Below are 15,833 nucleotides of genomic sequence, written 5' to 3'. Positions count from 1 at the left end.
TTGGATCACCTAAAAAGGGGTCCCCTAAGTCCAAATAGACAGTTGGCAGATGGATAGTTGAGGTTATTCATCTTGCTTATGAGGTTTCTGGTCAGCATTTGCCTTTAGCTTTCAGAGCTCATTTGATTAGAAGTATGGTGGCCTCCAAGGCCTTAATTTCGGGTGTCTCCCTTCAAGACATTTGTGATGCGGTGGGCTGGTCATCTCCACTCACATTCATAAGGTTCTATAACCTGGACCTGGGCGCTGCAGACACTTGTAAGCATGGCGTTTGGCTATTATCGTTCTCAAAGCGTCATTGATGCAGTGTGAGTTTCCACGAAAGGGAATACCTCAGGTAACGTATGCAGCCATAGTGTTTTTATGCTTTCCTGGTCATGACGTCACCCGCCCGTGACGTTCCGTCTCGCCATTAAACGAGTTGACACACATGCTTCAGACGCAATCATGCAGAGGTGTTCTCAAAGCGTCACTGACACAGCTTCTCGTTCCCTTCTCAGGGAACTATGTTTACATATGTAACCTGAGACGTTTTGTTTGTTAATGAGGATGTCAAAATATGAGAAGATTGATCGCACAGTCAACACTGTCAGTTGTGACTAATCTTGAGATGAATATCACACAGTCTAACATACAAGACAGTTGATGTCACACAGAGACCTCGCTGGGGTTGTATCATAAATTTTGTGTTGTAATTTTTTTTATATTTTAAACAATGGTGAAAATCACAATTTATACATTTATATTGTAATTGATTAGTTATTCTGAAAGCTTTATTATCTCATATATGAAGATAATAGATATTAGGTCATATTTAAGTATATGGTATTTATATACTCTTCTGTTTAAAAGTTTTGGGGTCAGAAATATTTTTCTATTATGATAGGCTTATTTTCACAAAGGCTGAATTTATTTGATCAATATATATATATATATATATATATATATATATATATATATTTAAATATATTTTACATTTAGTTTTTTCTCTAATTTTTTTTCTATATTACATTGTTCAATATAACCGTTTTTCAGTATCACATGATCCTTTCAGAAATCATTCTAATATGCTGATTTTATTATTAAAATTATAATTTATTATTATAATTTTAATTTCTAACTGAATAAAATAGTTTGATCAGATTGATCAGAGCTGGATCGGTTCTTTCATGAAAACACATACTGTATATATACTTTTTCTATAAGATGAAAAAGTCTGGTGGGATGAAACAGACTAGACATCTGCTGCTAATCCAGACCTCCCACAGTGTTTCATCACTCCCGCTTCTGATCTTCTTCACCTATGCCAAGCCCTCCCATCCTTTTCACCCCTATCCTCTTTTCGTCATAACCTCAAGACAGTTTTCCTCTCCACTCCTCTTGATCCTTCAGTAAGGAAGCCAAGTGGACTATTCCCAGCTTCCCATTTGCATTTTTCTCATTAACATTGCTCACTCTTCTGCTGATGGTGGGCTCTTCTGGTCCCACCCACTCCTGGGAACAGCACTGACCTACAGGCCTCTACATTACCCTTTGAGGTTTCACTAAAGGTCATTCAGCTTAAAGCACAAGCATCGTAGATTACATTGTTGCATAAGCAAACACATGAATGCAAGACCTGTCTGTGGAGGTTTTGGCGGGAAATAGTTTAGTTGAGTCATACAACATCTCATCCCACCTGTGGGTTTTGATGGGCTATCTATCTATCTATCTATCTATCTATCTATCTATCTATCTATCTATCTATCTATCTATCTATCTATCCATCTTAATTTCCATCCATCCATCCATCCATCCATCCATCCATGTCTTGAAGGGATAAAAAAAAATTGTGTCACCATTTACCATTCTTATGCAGAACACAAATCTGACCTTCAAAATATGTCTTTTGTGTTCCATGGAAGAAAGAAGTCATGCAGGTTTGAAACGACATGAGTAAGTAAGTGATGACAGAATTGTATTTCCGGTTGAACTGTCCCTTTATTGATGTATTGATCTTAAGGTGTTTAAAGTGCCCCTAGGCCTAAACAACATTTGAAGTGCCAGGCTTTTTAAACATTTTAAAAATTCAGCCAAACTTTTCTAGTTCAAGCATTGGTAGGAACCGCTGACCTGCTCGTAGGGATTTCTCTAGCGCATACAGAAGAACCATTGCAGCAGTGCCGAAATGAAATATCTGCCTACACTCATAATCCCACCCCCACAAGATCATGGATGTCACGTGAAGGACCATTGTTTTTAGGCTTTTAAGAGCTGAATGGTTAAGAAGAAAAATGGTATAAACACAGCCAACATCCTCCTTATATCTTTCTCATAATAGAGATGGATAATTGTATTCCTAGAAATAGTTTACTATAGAGCCATCATCATAATAAAACTAATTCTGTACTGATTACTGTTCACCGGATAAGGGTGTTGTGAGTGTAATCACTTTTTGCATTAAATTCCTGTAATGAAAAGGATGCAGTCATTACCAATTAATGCCACCCAGACTGTGCACAAAGTCTTTAGGATGCACAATTCATTCCAGCTGCCGCTGTGGCTCAGCGCTATGAAATTGGGGACCCTGATGATACCATTATTCTAATGACACTCTCTGAAGAGATGGGAAAGATGGCAAACTGAGATTGCTTCTGCAGTTTATCATCATAAACGATGTATATCAAGCTGCAAGGCTCTAATGAACTGTTGGCTTTCTCAAGTTTGAATGATCGACTTGCAATGCCAGGTGCAAATGACCAACAACAGGGCCCTCAGTCAAAATTACTGGATGAACCGTGCTGTATGGAGGCTGAGATAAATGTTGGTAGTCTTACCTTGGGAAAATTAATTTGCACTCATCATTGCTGGATTGATGCTGGTCATTTGTGGCCGGCCAATGACACCTATCATTCACAGATGTTTGAAAGGAATTGTGCATTTTCATACAGTAGTGTTTCTCTGTTTTTCAGGACAATAATGAACTGCAATTTACGGACAATCCAGGCACGTGCATTTGCACAGAACCCTCACCTCCGCTACATGTGAGTAAAATGTCTTCTATAAGTGTGCTTGTGTCATGAAGGAGTGATTGTTACTCTCTGAATGAATCTTTTAAGTGAATGAGTCATTCTTGTTTACTTCCATGAGCAAGTGCAGTAAACTGTAAACTAAAAAGTTTTGCTGATGATACATCCTATTCTTTTGTTTTCTGCCTGCGGTAACTATGAATGATACGTCACTTCATCATTGTGAATCAGACATTGCCACTTTGGCGAATAGCACTTATTCAGTCATCAAAGATTCAATTAATGTTGTGCAGAAAAAAACATACTTATAACATTTTTACAAACAAATGAATGGGAAAACAGGCATTCTTTTATAATTAATTTTTTTTTCCTTGTTATATTGTTCATAATGAATTGATTGAGGAATACTAAGGTTGATGTCTAACTTTAAAAAATGACTGAGGGGGATAGTTGTGAATGACATCCCGGGTCACTAAAGACCCGAGGTATGCGTTTAAGGGTTAAATTTGCGAATGTTAGAAAAAATGTTGGGCGAGGACTATCAATTGGTTGTTGATTAGATGGAGGCAGATTGGCCCGATGAGAGCTAGCAGTCTGTTGTAAGAAATAGGTGAGGTTTAAGTGGACTAAATGATTGGAGAAGTGCAGTATACATCAGCAGAGAGAAGTCTGTTGTTTCACTGGAAAATCAAGCCATTTTGATAAAAAATTACAGAACCATTTTCCTTTTAAAATGAAGCATGGACGGATGAATAGTTCAAAGTTAGATCAATAACCTGCATTTAGAAAAAAGAAGGGTGCATTTTTATTTCACGTCAACTTTCATGTCAAGTTTTCTGCTGATCATTTTTTACTTCTGAAATACAGGTGCCAGTTGAAGGGCATATCTCTTTTGCAGACCACAGCTTTTACTTTTCATGTTAGCTAACATTTATTTTAACCTTTGCACAACTAATGGATGGAGGTGCTTTGTACCATAGCTAGGAGAAACCATCATGATATTCTCATTACTACATTTTTTTACCATTCGTGACAGTAAGCAAAATATCTAGCTGTGACCTTTGGGGTCTGTGATAGTCTCACAACCAGAGAAATGCATGGATTTCTAGAGTATGCGATAATGGTCTCAATTACAGGCAAGCGAACAGACTAAGCACTTCATGAATGTGCTTTAAGATCCTGTGTTCATTTAAAGCACAAACCGAGCAGATGGACATGCTAATTGTGGGGTCATTAAAAAATATGGTCAGGAACTTCAGTAACAAAGATGTTGACTGCTTATGTCTTATTTAATTGTGGCTCTCAGAGGATTGAAGTGGTCGTTTTTGAAGTTGTAATAGCTGATGGAAATAAATCACATTCAGTAATGGGCAGCATTTTCAAAGACAAAACATTGATTAAGGCGATGTGGAGTAAATTAATTACTGTACAACTGTACTTGAGACGTACAGAGATGAATGGCAAAGCTCACATATAGCTTTCTCCAGGACTCTGATAATTTTTTATTTTGAATTTTCTTTAAAGTCACCATGAAATCAAAATGGACAATTCTAGTTTTTATGGCATATTGCTGTATTTATTATAAAGGATTTATCTGAGAACATATATATTTTTTTCAATTAACGTGTGCTCATAATCTTTAATAAAAGTAACTTCCTCTCGCTACTATACATTTTAAGTAGGTTATTTTAAAGTTGGGTTTGACTGAGAGCACGCTCCTTAATCTTAACCAAATTTCCGTAACAATGAATTCCCCAGCTCCTAAAGAAAAACGCTTGTTAATTCCCCACATTGACTTGAATAAATGTTTTGTTTTTTATGTGTCCTAAACGTCCTGTGTGCTAAATGACGGTGCGCCGTCTGGGTGGCCAGACATTGTGTCTCCACAGCCCACATATCAACAGGGGCCTAATAAATTTGAAGGGCCCATTGTAGGGGAGGAGGAAAGGTCATATCCTCTAGGGAGGGCAGAAAGTCTCTTCCTCATTAAGTCTTTCTCCTCTACGTGATTCTCCTGTTCCAAAATGTCACTTTCTTCACCAGACCCCCTCCTCAGACATTTCATTCAATTATAGGGCCAAATATTATGTGCTCATTTTAACATGACTCGCATCTGCACAAGAATATTTCTAACAAAATGGCTTTACTGTAGGGCTGAGTGATCTTATGTGTGATATAATACAGTCCAAATGTTTTTTTTGTTTGTCACATTTAATCATACTGTACTTGCTGTTTCAGTACATGCATGTTCTGATTTAGCCAAGTTAGACGTGTTCCAACATTTTGTTGATCCTGAAACAACAATTCCTGTCCGAAAATTTAATCATAACTTTTTCCCTACCCCTAAACCTAACCCTACCCATAACTTATCCCTAAAATCAGAGGGAAATTATGAATAACACTGATAGAAGAACCTAACCCTGGTTTTAAGCATAAATTGACATAAACTGTAAACATGTCCTTCAAATCTGTTTGATTGAAATGTGGTTCAAGGATCAGAAAACGTTGTTTATCCAGGAACATTAATTCAGGTTTGACCCAGTATACTGTGTGTGGATTATGTGAAGTATACGTCCAGATTTGTTATACAATGGCATATCTATATATAGTTTTTTCCGATAAGGCAATGTAGAGAAGGCATTGTTATTTTAGGTTGTTGTAAGTTTTTTTTTTTTTTTTTATGTACAAGTCTGCAAATATGATAATTTAACATAATACTAAAATATTATTTAAATGAGTGCTTGTTGATGCCTCATTCTTGTGGAAATGTGAACTAAATTTAGAAAACTCTATTGCATATTATTCAGTGAGGCTTAAATGATTTATTCTCAGTTTCAAATTTCTTTCACTTTAACTATAAACATGCATTTTAATTGTTAGACACTAGCTGGTCGCTGAACTAATTATCATGCATTGCACATGCTGCCATGTAAAGCACTCTGGAGCCAACAACGCAAAGCAAGTAAAGTAAAGCTAGAAAAATGACATTTAATAGGACAGTTAGATGCATTAGCTACTTCAGAAAGATGATTAGCCTACATATGCAAAATATAACACACACTATGGAATATTAAAGACAAACAAAGAAGTGGTTTGGCTTGCCAGGACAGCAAAGGGAACTAAAAATACCCCAAGCTCAATCCCATTACCAGATTCAGATCCTGATGAATTTGTACAGGAGTCAAAAATGCACATTATACATTAGTTGACATTACATTAACTGCCTAGGCTCTTTTTTTTAATTCATGATGTGAATAAAATGTATGATAACTTTTATGAAATTTTGAAATAGTTTATTACTATTTATGAAAAGACTAATAGTAAGACTAATATGACGCCATATAAATAAAATGACCTTAAAATTGACCTTTTTCAGTACAAAACCCATGAGATTCCGCACTGATCCTAAAAGCTTTTGCCCAGTGAAGCCTGATTTCTTTTTGTGGTCTTACTTATTTTGGCAGATCACTTTACTCCATCCATCACTTACTAACCAGAGAATGACATAACTGCTTTTTTTTGGCTCTAAATGTTTTAGTCAGACTAGTCAGACTCCATTTGGCAGATGCAGCATGTATTGTTCATTGAGACAACAGTGGCGGTAAAACAGTCTATTCTTATTGCATCTATTTACAGTTAGTGTCCATGCATGCTACAGTGTATATCTCAAATATGAGCTGCTGTTTGCTCAAATACTGCAGCTGTGTATGATATGAATGAAGCTTTTATTCTAAACTCCCAGAAGTCAAATATAACATGCCGATCAGATTGGAACTGTTGATTTTGGCTCTTGTCGTTTTTTGTGCAAAATGTTCGTCAGACGGTCAGTGAACAGACTAAACTATCCGCAGATTTGAATGTAGATTTTGGAGGCTGTGAATGTTTTTCAAACATCCCCATAAGATATGCAGAACACATAGCATTTAGCCTATGTGGGGTGATAAGCTAATAGCTGTGGCACAGAGGAAGAATTTAAAGGGGTTTTGCTTTTGCAGAAGGTTGAATATTACACCCTTTTATTTTGTTACACCACATTTGGATAGGCTTGGGAAGCACTTTGTCATTCTTTGTAATTTTACAACATATCATTCTTTATTATTTTTATTTTTAATACATTTTTATGCATTTTTTAAAGAATAAAAAAGGTCCTTTCACACGAAATGCGATTTTTCAGCACAAATGACAAGCCATACACAATTGTTATTAAAAAGCCTTTAAGAGTCAAGCTTTTTGTCCATTTTCATAAAATCAAATAATTTAGAATTTTCCATCCTCTAACTTAGCCTGGTAATACCAGACTCTGCTACTTCACTTTGCTTCGTAGACAGAGTCTGGCATGGCACAATTGAAAAGCGTTTTCTTTCTCGCGGGGGGGCGCTTGTCTGAAGTTTAAAATCATTGGTTACCCGTAAGCCAATCACATAACGTTTGGTTATGGCGTGTGTTTTGCGCATGCTCAGCCGCATCTAACTTCCACTGTAAACACATGTATGATGCGAAAACAAAACCACCGCGCGAAATACTGGAGTAAACATGGCTGTGAACGACTTTTGCAGATTATGTGAAGTAAATCTATACATCCACGGTACAATCAGCATCTACGTCACGGCTCTCAGCCCGCCCTCTGTTCGTTGATTGGCCCGGCCGTCCGAAGGCCGCTGGAAAACTGAAAGATAAGCTGCTATCCTACTTCCGCTCAATTTCATTTCGCTTCTGTAGTCAGTCTGACGTAGTCAGGCTACCTCTAACTGGGCTTACCAAGTATCCAAATGTGTAGTTGCTGTGTAAAAGTGGGTGGTTATGCTTTAAGGGTTTTTTTCCCGGATCTGCTAGATTCACAGCGAGCCTTGATAATAATAAACGCTATTTAATAAATATTATATAATTTTAATGAACATTATGTCATGTCATATCATCACAAGAACATACTTTGCCTTTGTAAATTTGTCAATAGAATCCAAAGATGCTTTCTAGCCACTATGATTCCAATATGGCAGGTATATGACACACAAGTCAAAGTTATTGTTGTCTCTGAAGGCTTAAACTAATGTAATTCTTCCCCCAAGATTTCTGTCTTATAAATAAGATTAGGGCGTATTGCTCCACCTCAGCTCGCATGCTTTGCTCAGTCAGCAGGTTGGATTTTGACAGACAGTTTCGGGCTCTCGGCCTGACACTGTGTGTACATAGGTAAAGACAGCCTCTCCAAGCCGCTGTCACTCATTCCAGTCCGAAGCGTTTTATCACAGCCGCAAGCTCAAGATCATCACTGTCTGCTCAAACTCCAGGGGATTGTAGGAAGATGTCTTCCATTCACACCCTGTTCACTCACGGTTGGGGTCATCTTGCTTTAGCCTGCTTTCTCAACAACTGCTGATAGTTGATTCTGCAGCACAGCATAGGATCTGTTTCATCCCAGACGATGAAAAAAAGAAAAGAAAGTTTGTTGGTGCACTGAACATTGTTCAGTCTCAGTTGGATGGCCCGTTTAACATAATTGCAGAAAAATGTGAACAAAAACTGAACTCACAGTGACATTTATTCAAGTTGTTGTTTTTGAGATGTTTCAGGCACTGAGCTAAGTTGTTTACATGACTGGTTCAGTACAGAAAATTTGCACATATAATTATTAAAAAATTTTCCCACAGTAACTGTGAGTTTCTCTGCTAATAAGAACAGTGGCGCGGAAAGGGGGTGGGGGGCTGTGGACTAACATAATAGGCCGCTGTACGTGAGCTGTATCGTTCAGTTTCGTTCCGACAAACGGGGCACTACTTTTTCTTTTGCTCAATATGTTCAACGTTAATAAAAGGTATCCAAGCAAAAAGTTCTCCACGCATTATCCTGCAGTTAATGAGAAAAGTGTAATTTATTGGCGCACTATATAGACTGCGTATTGAGACGTAACTGCACTACATGTACATATTCACAGGAATGATTATTGTAAACAAGATTTAATTTTGATTTATTTACCTACCTATCTCTCTCTCACTCACACACACACACACTAACCCGACCCCTAAACCTACCCATCTCTCTCACTCACACACACACACACACACTAACCCGACCCCTAAACCTACCCCTCTCTCTCTCACACACACACACACACTAACCCGACCCCTAAACCTACCCATCTCTCTCTCACACACACACACACACACACACACACACACACGCACACACACACACACACACACACACACACACACACACACACACACACACTAACCCGACCCCTAAACCTACCCATCTCTCTCTCTCACTCACACACACACACACACACTAACCCGACCCCTAAACCTACCCATCTCTCTCTCACACACACACACACACACACACACACACTAACCCGACCCCTAAACCTACCCATCTCTCTCTCTCACTCACACACACACACACACACACACACACACACACACACTAACCCGACCCCTAAACCTACCCATCTCTCTCTCTCTCACACACACACACACTAACCCGACCCCTAAACCTACACATCACACATATACACACAAGTCAAGCGTTTTTTGTCTATAAAACGCTGATAGCAGGCCGGGTGAAACCCGTAGTTGTTGGGACATCAGAGACCAGTTTGTCCAGGAGGGCAACATGTTTATTAGCAATAGCTAACGTTAGCTCCGTAGTGTCCGACGTTTTGAGCCATTCCTACGCACATTGCTTGATTTTTTCCCATCGGACTTCAGTAAAGGGCTGCGGACCTTTCCCACCATCTTTTCCGACATGAAGAATACACTTTACGGGTGTTAATCGAGCTTGATCGCCGCTATCAGATGAAGATGCGCTGCTTACGTCCTCCTCCATGTTTACATGTGCGTAGTGATATTGGCTTGATTTCGGCTCTGACCTACTTACATTTTCGATGCTGATTGGTTGAAAATCTAGCTCAACAGTTTTATATGTCTCAATACGCAGTCAATATAGTGCGCCAATAAATTACACTTTTCTCATTAACTGCAGGATAATGCGTGGATAACTTTTTGCTTGGATACCTTTTATTAACGTTGAACATATTGAGCAAAAGAAAAAGTAGTGCCCCGTTTGTCGGAACGAAACCCTATTTCTAGGCCTCTTTTAGGCTACCGACAGCGGCCTATAATATTGTACTTAAAAACGTGAAATAAAATGGGCATCAATGGACAGCGTTAACTAACGCTCTTATGCCTACTGAGTGTTCAAGCTACAGAGAAAATGAACTAAAGTTTGAATTTGTCATGCTTTGTTCCGATCAGAGCTCGTGAGCGGAGAGCGCATTTCTGAATATTCCGCTCCCTTGCTCATTCCGCTCAGGGTCGCTCGCTCAACCCAGAATGGCCTGCTGGTACCGAAATATGTGGAATAAGGGCTGCCTCCGACTAAAGTTTTTTTCTAGTCGACTAGTAGTTGTTAATTTAAGCCATTAGTGGACAAATCGCCCCTTTATATTAATTTAATTAAGTAAATAGGCTATATACAGGATAATGAGCGTTTACGTAATATAGCCGCACTCAAGCGCACGACCACACGCATAAAGCTTGCCACAAAGAACCGGCAAAACTAATGATTATGAATGTGTCAAAAATAGCAAGGAGACATTTAATTGTTTATTAATAAACTGGTGTTTTCTGTGTCGCTGCAAAGATGAAGTTGACGATGCGGACTCGCCATGAACGCCAGAGAGAAATGCACATTTCATATGGATTACATCAGGGGTCGGCAAGTAACTTTGGCCGCGGGCCAATATTTTTTTTAGCCAGTAGATGGCGGGCCAGCTACACAGAGGCTGGGCCTATGGATACAAATTAAATACTCTTATATAGGCCTATAATCGCGGAATATGATGGGTCCGTCACCGTCCGTGGATCATTCGTTCAATCGTTTTTTCAAATTAAAACCAAATAAAAAAGATGAACAAAAACTTGTTTTTCCATTATTTATTTCCTGAACTAAAATGAAAAAACGAATAACGACGGGTTTTCTGATTTTCTGATTGTGCTCAGATCAAAAATAGAAAAAAATAATTACTGGATTAGACAAATTTTAATTTTAATTTTTAATTTAACACCTTAGGCATATATCAAGGAAATCATTTTAAACAGATCAAGTAGGCTACTATTGTGGTAACAGATTACAGACATTTTAATAAAGGTGTGAATAGCAATGCCTCATTCGCTTATAGTCCGACTTTTGAACTTTATTCCTTTTTTTTTTATTATTATTTATTCGTGACACACACATACACACCTAAGGAGGTCTGCGCGGGACTGTTTTTTTTCCGTCCCGCTCCCGCAAGGTTCTATTCAGCAACCCTTAAAATACACTCTGTGTTCACCCGCTTTATTTCCCGACCTGACGGTCCGCAAAATTTAGATCTCGTTTCCATAATCTCACATTAAAATGTCTCTAACGAAAAGAAGGAGATTAAGTAGCCTATAATAATTATAAATGCTATACAAAAAATTGTGTTTGTGTCAATATAAATATTAGGCTATTTTAATATTGTACTGTCAGCAGAGAAAAAAAATGCCACAGAAAAAATTAATGAAATATAAATAACATAAATTAAATAGGACAAAGCCTATCACTCAAATTTCTAAGCAACATAAACGAAAATCATATTGCCCTACTGACAAATGAAGTAGGCTATTTTCTGCCGAACTATTTCAAACATCCTTGCAAAAAAAGAATGTTGTTGACTGACAATGGTTTCAGTACCAAACAGCTCCTCAGAGCTAGGTGTACAGGTGGTCAGAATTAAGTGCGGATACGCTGTCAAAAGATGTCGGGAGTGGGCTATTGTCAGCCAGACTGCCCGCTCAGTCCAAAGTACACCAGAGTTCTGACCGCTACCGTCTTTTGACGCGCGAATGGACACAAAGTGGTCAAGCGTATAACTAGACGCGGCAGGCGCGAATTTGACGCGCTATTCGCGTCCGGTGTGAACGCACAGTTATACTTTAAAATGTAATCCCGCGCCTCATGATTCCCTATGGGCGTTTCACACAGTATGCGGCTACGTCTTTTCTCAAGTAGTGGAAGAGTTTTGTGCAGCATTTAGGACTTCCAAAATAATCCGGCGGGCCAGAAAATATTGCTGGCCGGCCAGTTTTGGCCCGCGGGCCGCCAGTTGTCGTTCCCTGGATTACATAATCAGAGAGTAGCTTATTTCTTTTCATTTTGAATACTTTTGTTTAAAAGTAGACATTTCAAGCTTTCTATAATAGATAGCCTATATTTCTCAAATCTGTGATGCACAAGCTGAGTTTCGGCGCCCTCCAGTTCACGTGCAATGCAAGTGATGGTGCCGGCGCCTTATTACATTGTCTGCTATATGTTTGCTTCTTATTTATTAAATACAGGCAATTGGTTGATAACACATTGATCAAAATTAAGATACAATTTATACAAAACGAAAATCTTTTAAAAAGAGTCTTTCTACAAAACTAAAGTCAATGAAGTGGTCAAAATCATGTCTTACCCACTCCATGTCTCCAGACATATTGCGCATCTCATGATGTAGGCTATCATGTCTTTCTCATGCTGTTTACATGACTGGTTCAGTACAGAAAATTTGCACATATAATTATTTACATTTTTTCCCACAGTAACTGTGAGTTTCTCTGCTAATAAGAACAGTGGCGCGGGAAGGGGGGGGGCTGTGGACTAACATAATATTGTACTTAAAAATGGGCATCAATGGACAGCGTTAACTAACGCTCTGATGCCTACTGAGTTATTAAAATAAAATAAAAGTCTGTATCAAATTTATAAGGAAAGACCAGTACTTTGTTTAGGCTTGGTCTGTAGGGAATTCCAAACCTGCGCACATATATTCAAACGCACATAACTATAGAACCAATTCTTAATGCGCATGTGAACGCCATCAGTGTTTCTCACAGGTTCGCATTTAAAGTCTATGTAGAGAGAATGGTGTCGTCTTAGCGGCCCCTAATTTAATAACAAATGATCGTTGCGACGGAAGCGAATCAATCAAAACTAACTTTAGCTGGAAAATAACTTAATTAGAGATCCGCTATGAAGCCAAAACAATCTCTGTTACCCTAAATTATACGTTTGTCTCTGTAAAGCTGCTTTGAAACAATCTACATTGTTAAAAGCGCTATATAAATGAGGATGACTTGACTTGACTTGCTGCATGCTCACTTTCATAATTAACATTGATTAAATTAAAAAATAACATTAGCCTATAATATTTAAACATAAATATGAAACTAAATATGTTTTCTTTAATGGCTACAACATACAGTACAGAGAAATTTCATGTCTTGTTGTCTGCCACAACATAATGACGTCACATATTTTCCGACCCAGCACTCAGCCCCCCTCGCATGAAACAGCTTCCAGCGCGCCTGAATAAGAAACAATCAGGCTTTTATCGAATCATAGGCCACAGCTGCATTTGTCTTCAGTCTTTCTAAATCATTTCACTTTCTTGAACATGCAAGCTGAAATTTAAGTAACAAATAATAAACTTAAATCTAAAACTGATATTTAAATGTAAATGTGAAGCTGAAACAATGTTGAACCAGAATGATAGGCAAGCTTACTGGTTGCACTAAAATTTTCCCCTCCTAATTATATAGGATATGTTCACACTGTCAGTTTTTGGGATTGACAACCGCATTTACTTACAGTTGTGAGTCTCGAAATGTCCTGTTCACACAGCAACTTACAGTAGTGTCTCAAATACTGCAACGGGAGTCAAGCCTGTATTCTTTTACCCATTACCATAATGACAGTGACCAAAGTAATATCAAAGATTTCATGCGACGTCCATAAAACTGAAAAGGCTTATCACTTTTGACATGAAAAGAGTCCAATCGAGCCGCGAGTTCATCCATCAAATCTTCATAAACCGACAGCCGCTTCTATAGAGTGGAAGTTGCTAAGGCATATAAGCAGAAAGTTTTGACGCAAATCAACCCAAATTCGTGTCCGCCTTTTGCCGAACTTGCTCTACTCCCTTTTCCCTATCAGATCGGAAATTTATTTTCAATAAAAAACGGATATAAAGTTTCTAACGTGTGTTTAATTATAAAGTGTTTAGTGGCAGGTGTAGGGAGGGCTTTATTGTCCCAATAAGGCGGCTTCCATTTAATAATTTTAATAAGTATAATAATTTACACTCTATGCTATTAGTGCATACCGTTTCATGTACAACAACGAGGAATAGTATCTGCCCCTATTTATTAGTATAAATAACATCTAACTACTATTTACACTTATTGCATATTTCACTTAGCGTAAATAGAATATCGCTAAGAAAAGGCTGCTGTTTTCACTTAATCTAGTTGCTATTTTCACTTAGTGTAAATAGCATCTATCATTATTTGTACTTAATGCAAATAGCATCTATTGCTACAGTATTTGCACTTAGGTCAAATAGCTGCTGTCTTCTAAAAATCTTACTAAGCCCAAACTTTTGAATGGTAGTGTATCTTAAGGGCCTGCTTACACCTGGCCACTTCATGCGTTTTTACTGATCAGATAGCTATCTGATTTATCAAAACGATTCCATTTACACCTGGTCACATAAATGTGTTTTCGCAAAATGGATTTAAATTCGATCTTCAGTTCCCGCGCTATATGCAGTTAATGGAGTTCACGTCACCGAAATCAACAGATATGAGCTGCATTTTATTGATCATCAGCTAATTTCAAAATCAAAAACCACAATAGGTGAGCGGCAACAGCACTGGTAAGATCATTTTGTTTCTTTACTTTTAATGAAGATGATTGTGTGTTAAGTGTCTGCACCTTCCTTTCACTTTGATTTGCAATAGTTTTCACATTAGCTTGATGAATAGATGCTCAGCTGCTCATCTGCGGTGATGCAGCACCGTCATATCTGGCTATAACATGACATATAGCCTATAACACGCTCTCACACGTTTATTTCTTAGCATTGTTGGGAGGAGTAAAATTTACATAATGCGGTTTCAACAACCAGATACATTTAGACTTGTCCAGTTTCGTCTGGAATGCGGCCCAGACCACCTCCTGGTGTGGTTTGAGCGATCGGATTTAAATTCGTCTCGAATGCGTTTCAGAGGGCATTTACAGTACACCTGGTCTTTTCACAATCGGATAGCTATCCGATCACAGAAAACGTGTAAACAGCCCCTAACAGTCTAATCCTTTCTGCCATCTCTCGGTCTAGACTGTGATACAGCCAAACCCTATTTTGTATCTTCAAATACACTATCATAAGGTCAAAGCTTGTCAGGACAGATACTAGAGGGTCCCGCGAATGACAGAGGTGTGAGGGGCACTAATGAATGCCGAACTGTCACTGTGCCCAGGCCTGGCAGAATGCCGACACCTCACAGCAGCTCAAAGCTGTCATCCACGGAGCTGCCGTGCCCCGACACCTGGGCCCGCCACCTTCAGCTGCTCTGATGAGTTGAGAGACAGGGGCAGATGGCAGTGTTGAACTGGCACAGGGTTACGGTGTTTGGAGCAAAGCTGCACGCCCCTGCAAAACTCAATCAGTGGGCTGCCTTGATCTGGCCGATCCGCTGGAGATTTGGTTTTCCTAACGTAATTGGACCCTCTATATCCTAGAGATCAACCAAAAGCATGGAAACAGATACTTAACACTATACTCTTATCATGCTCACTAATGCGTTGCATTTATTTGATCAAACCTACAGTAAAAAAAAAACAAAAAAAAACACAGTAATACTGTAAATATTATTACAATTTAAATTAACTGTTTTTGGTAACACTTTATTTTACAGTGTCCTTGTTACATATGTTACATGCACTTACCATAGCAATAAAAGTAAATTGTGCATAATTACA

At 38.5% G+C, this 15,833-nt stretch overlaps 1 protein-coding gene across 2 annotated transcripts in view; it reads left to right on the top strand.

Annotated features, from left to right (window-relative positions):
- ntrk3b (neurotrophic tyrosine kinase, receptor, type 3b) overlaps window positions 1-15,833 on the top strand; it is a 125,693-nt gene that overhangs the window by 23,708 nt on the left and 86,152 nt on the right. For both annotated transcript variants that reach the window (XM_084108181.1, XM_084108182.1), the window contains exon 3: window positions 2,952-3,023. In XM_084108181.1, the coding sequence (XP_083964307.1) occupies window positions 2,952-3,023 (72 nt within the window). The remainder of the gene's footprint in view (window positions 1-2,951; window positions 3,024-15,833) is intronic.

This window comes from Abramis brama, assembly GCF_963993115.1.
Source record: "Abramis brama genome assembly, chromosome: 3".
NCBI classification, from domain to species: domain Eukaryota; kingdom Metazoa; phylum Chordata; class Actinopteri; order Cypriniformes; family Leuciscidae; genus Abramis; species Abramis brama.
Note: the sequence above shows the minus strand (reverse complement) of the source record. Positions and strands in the feature narration are given on the sequence as shown.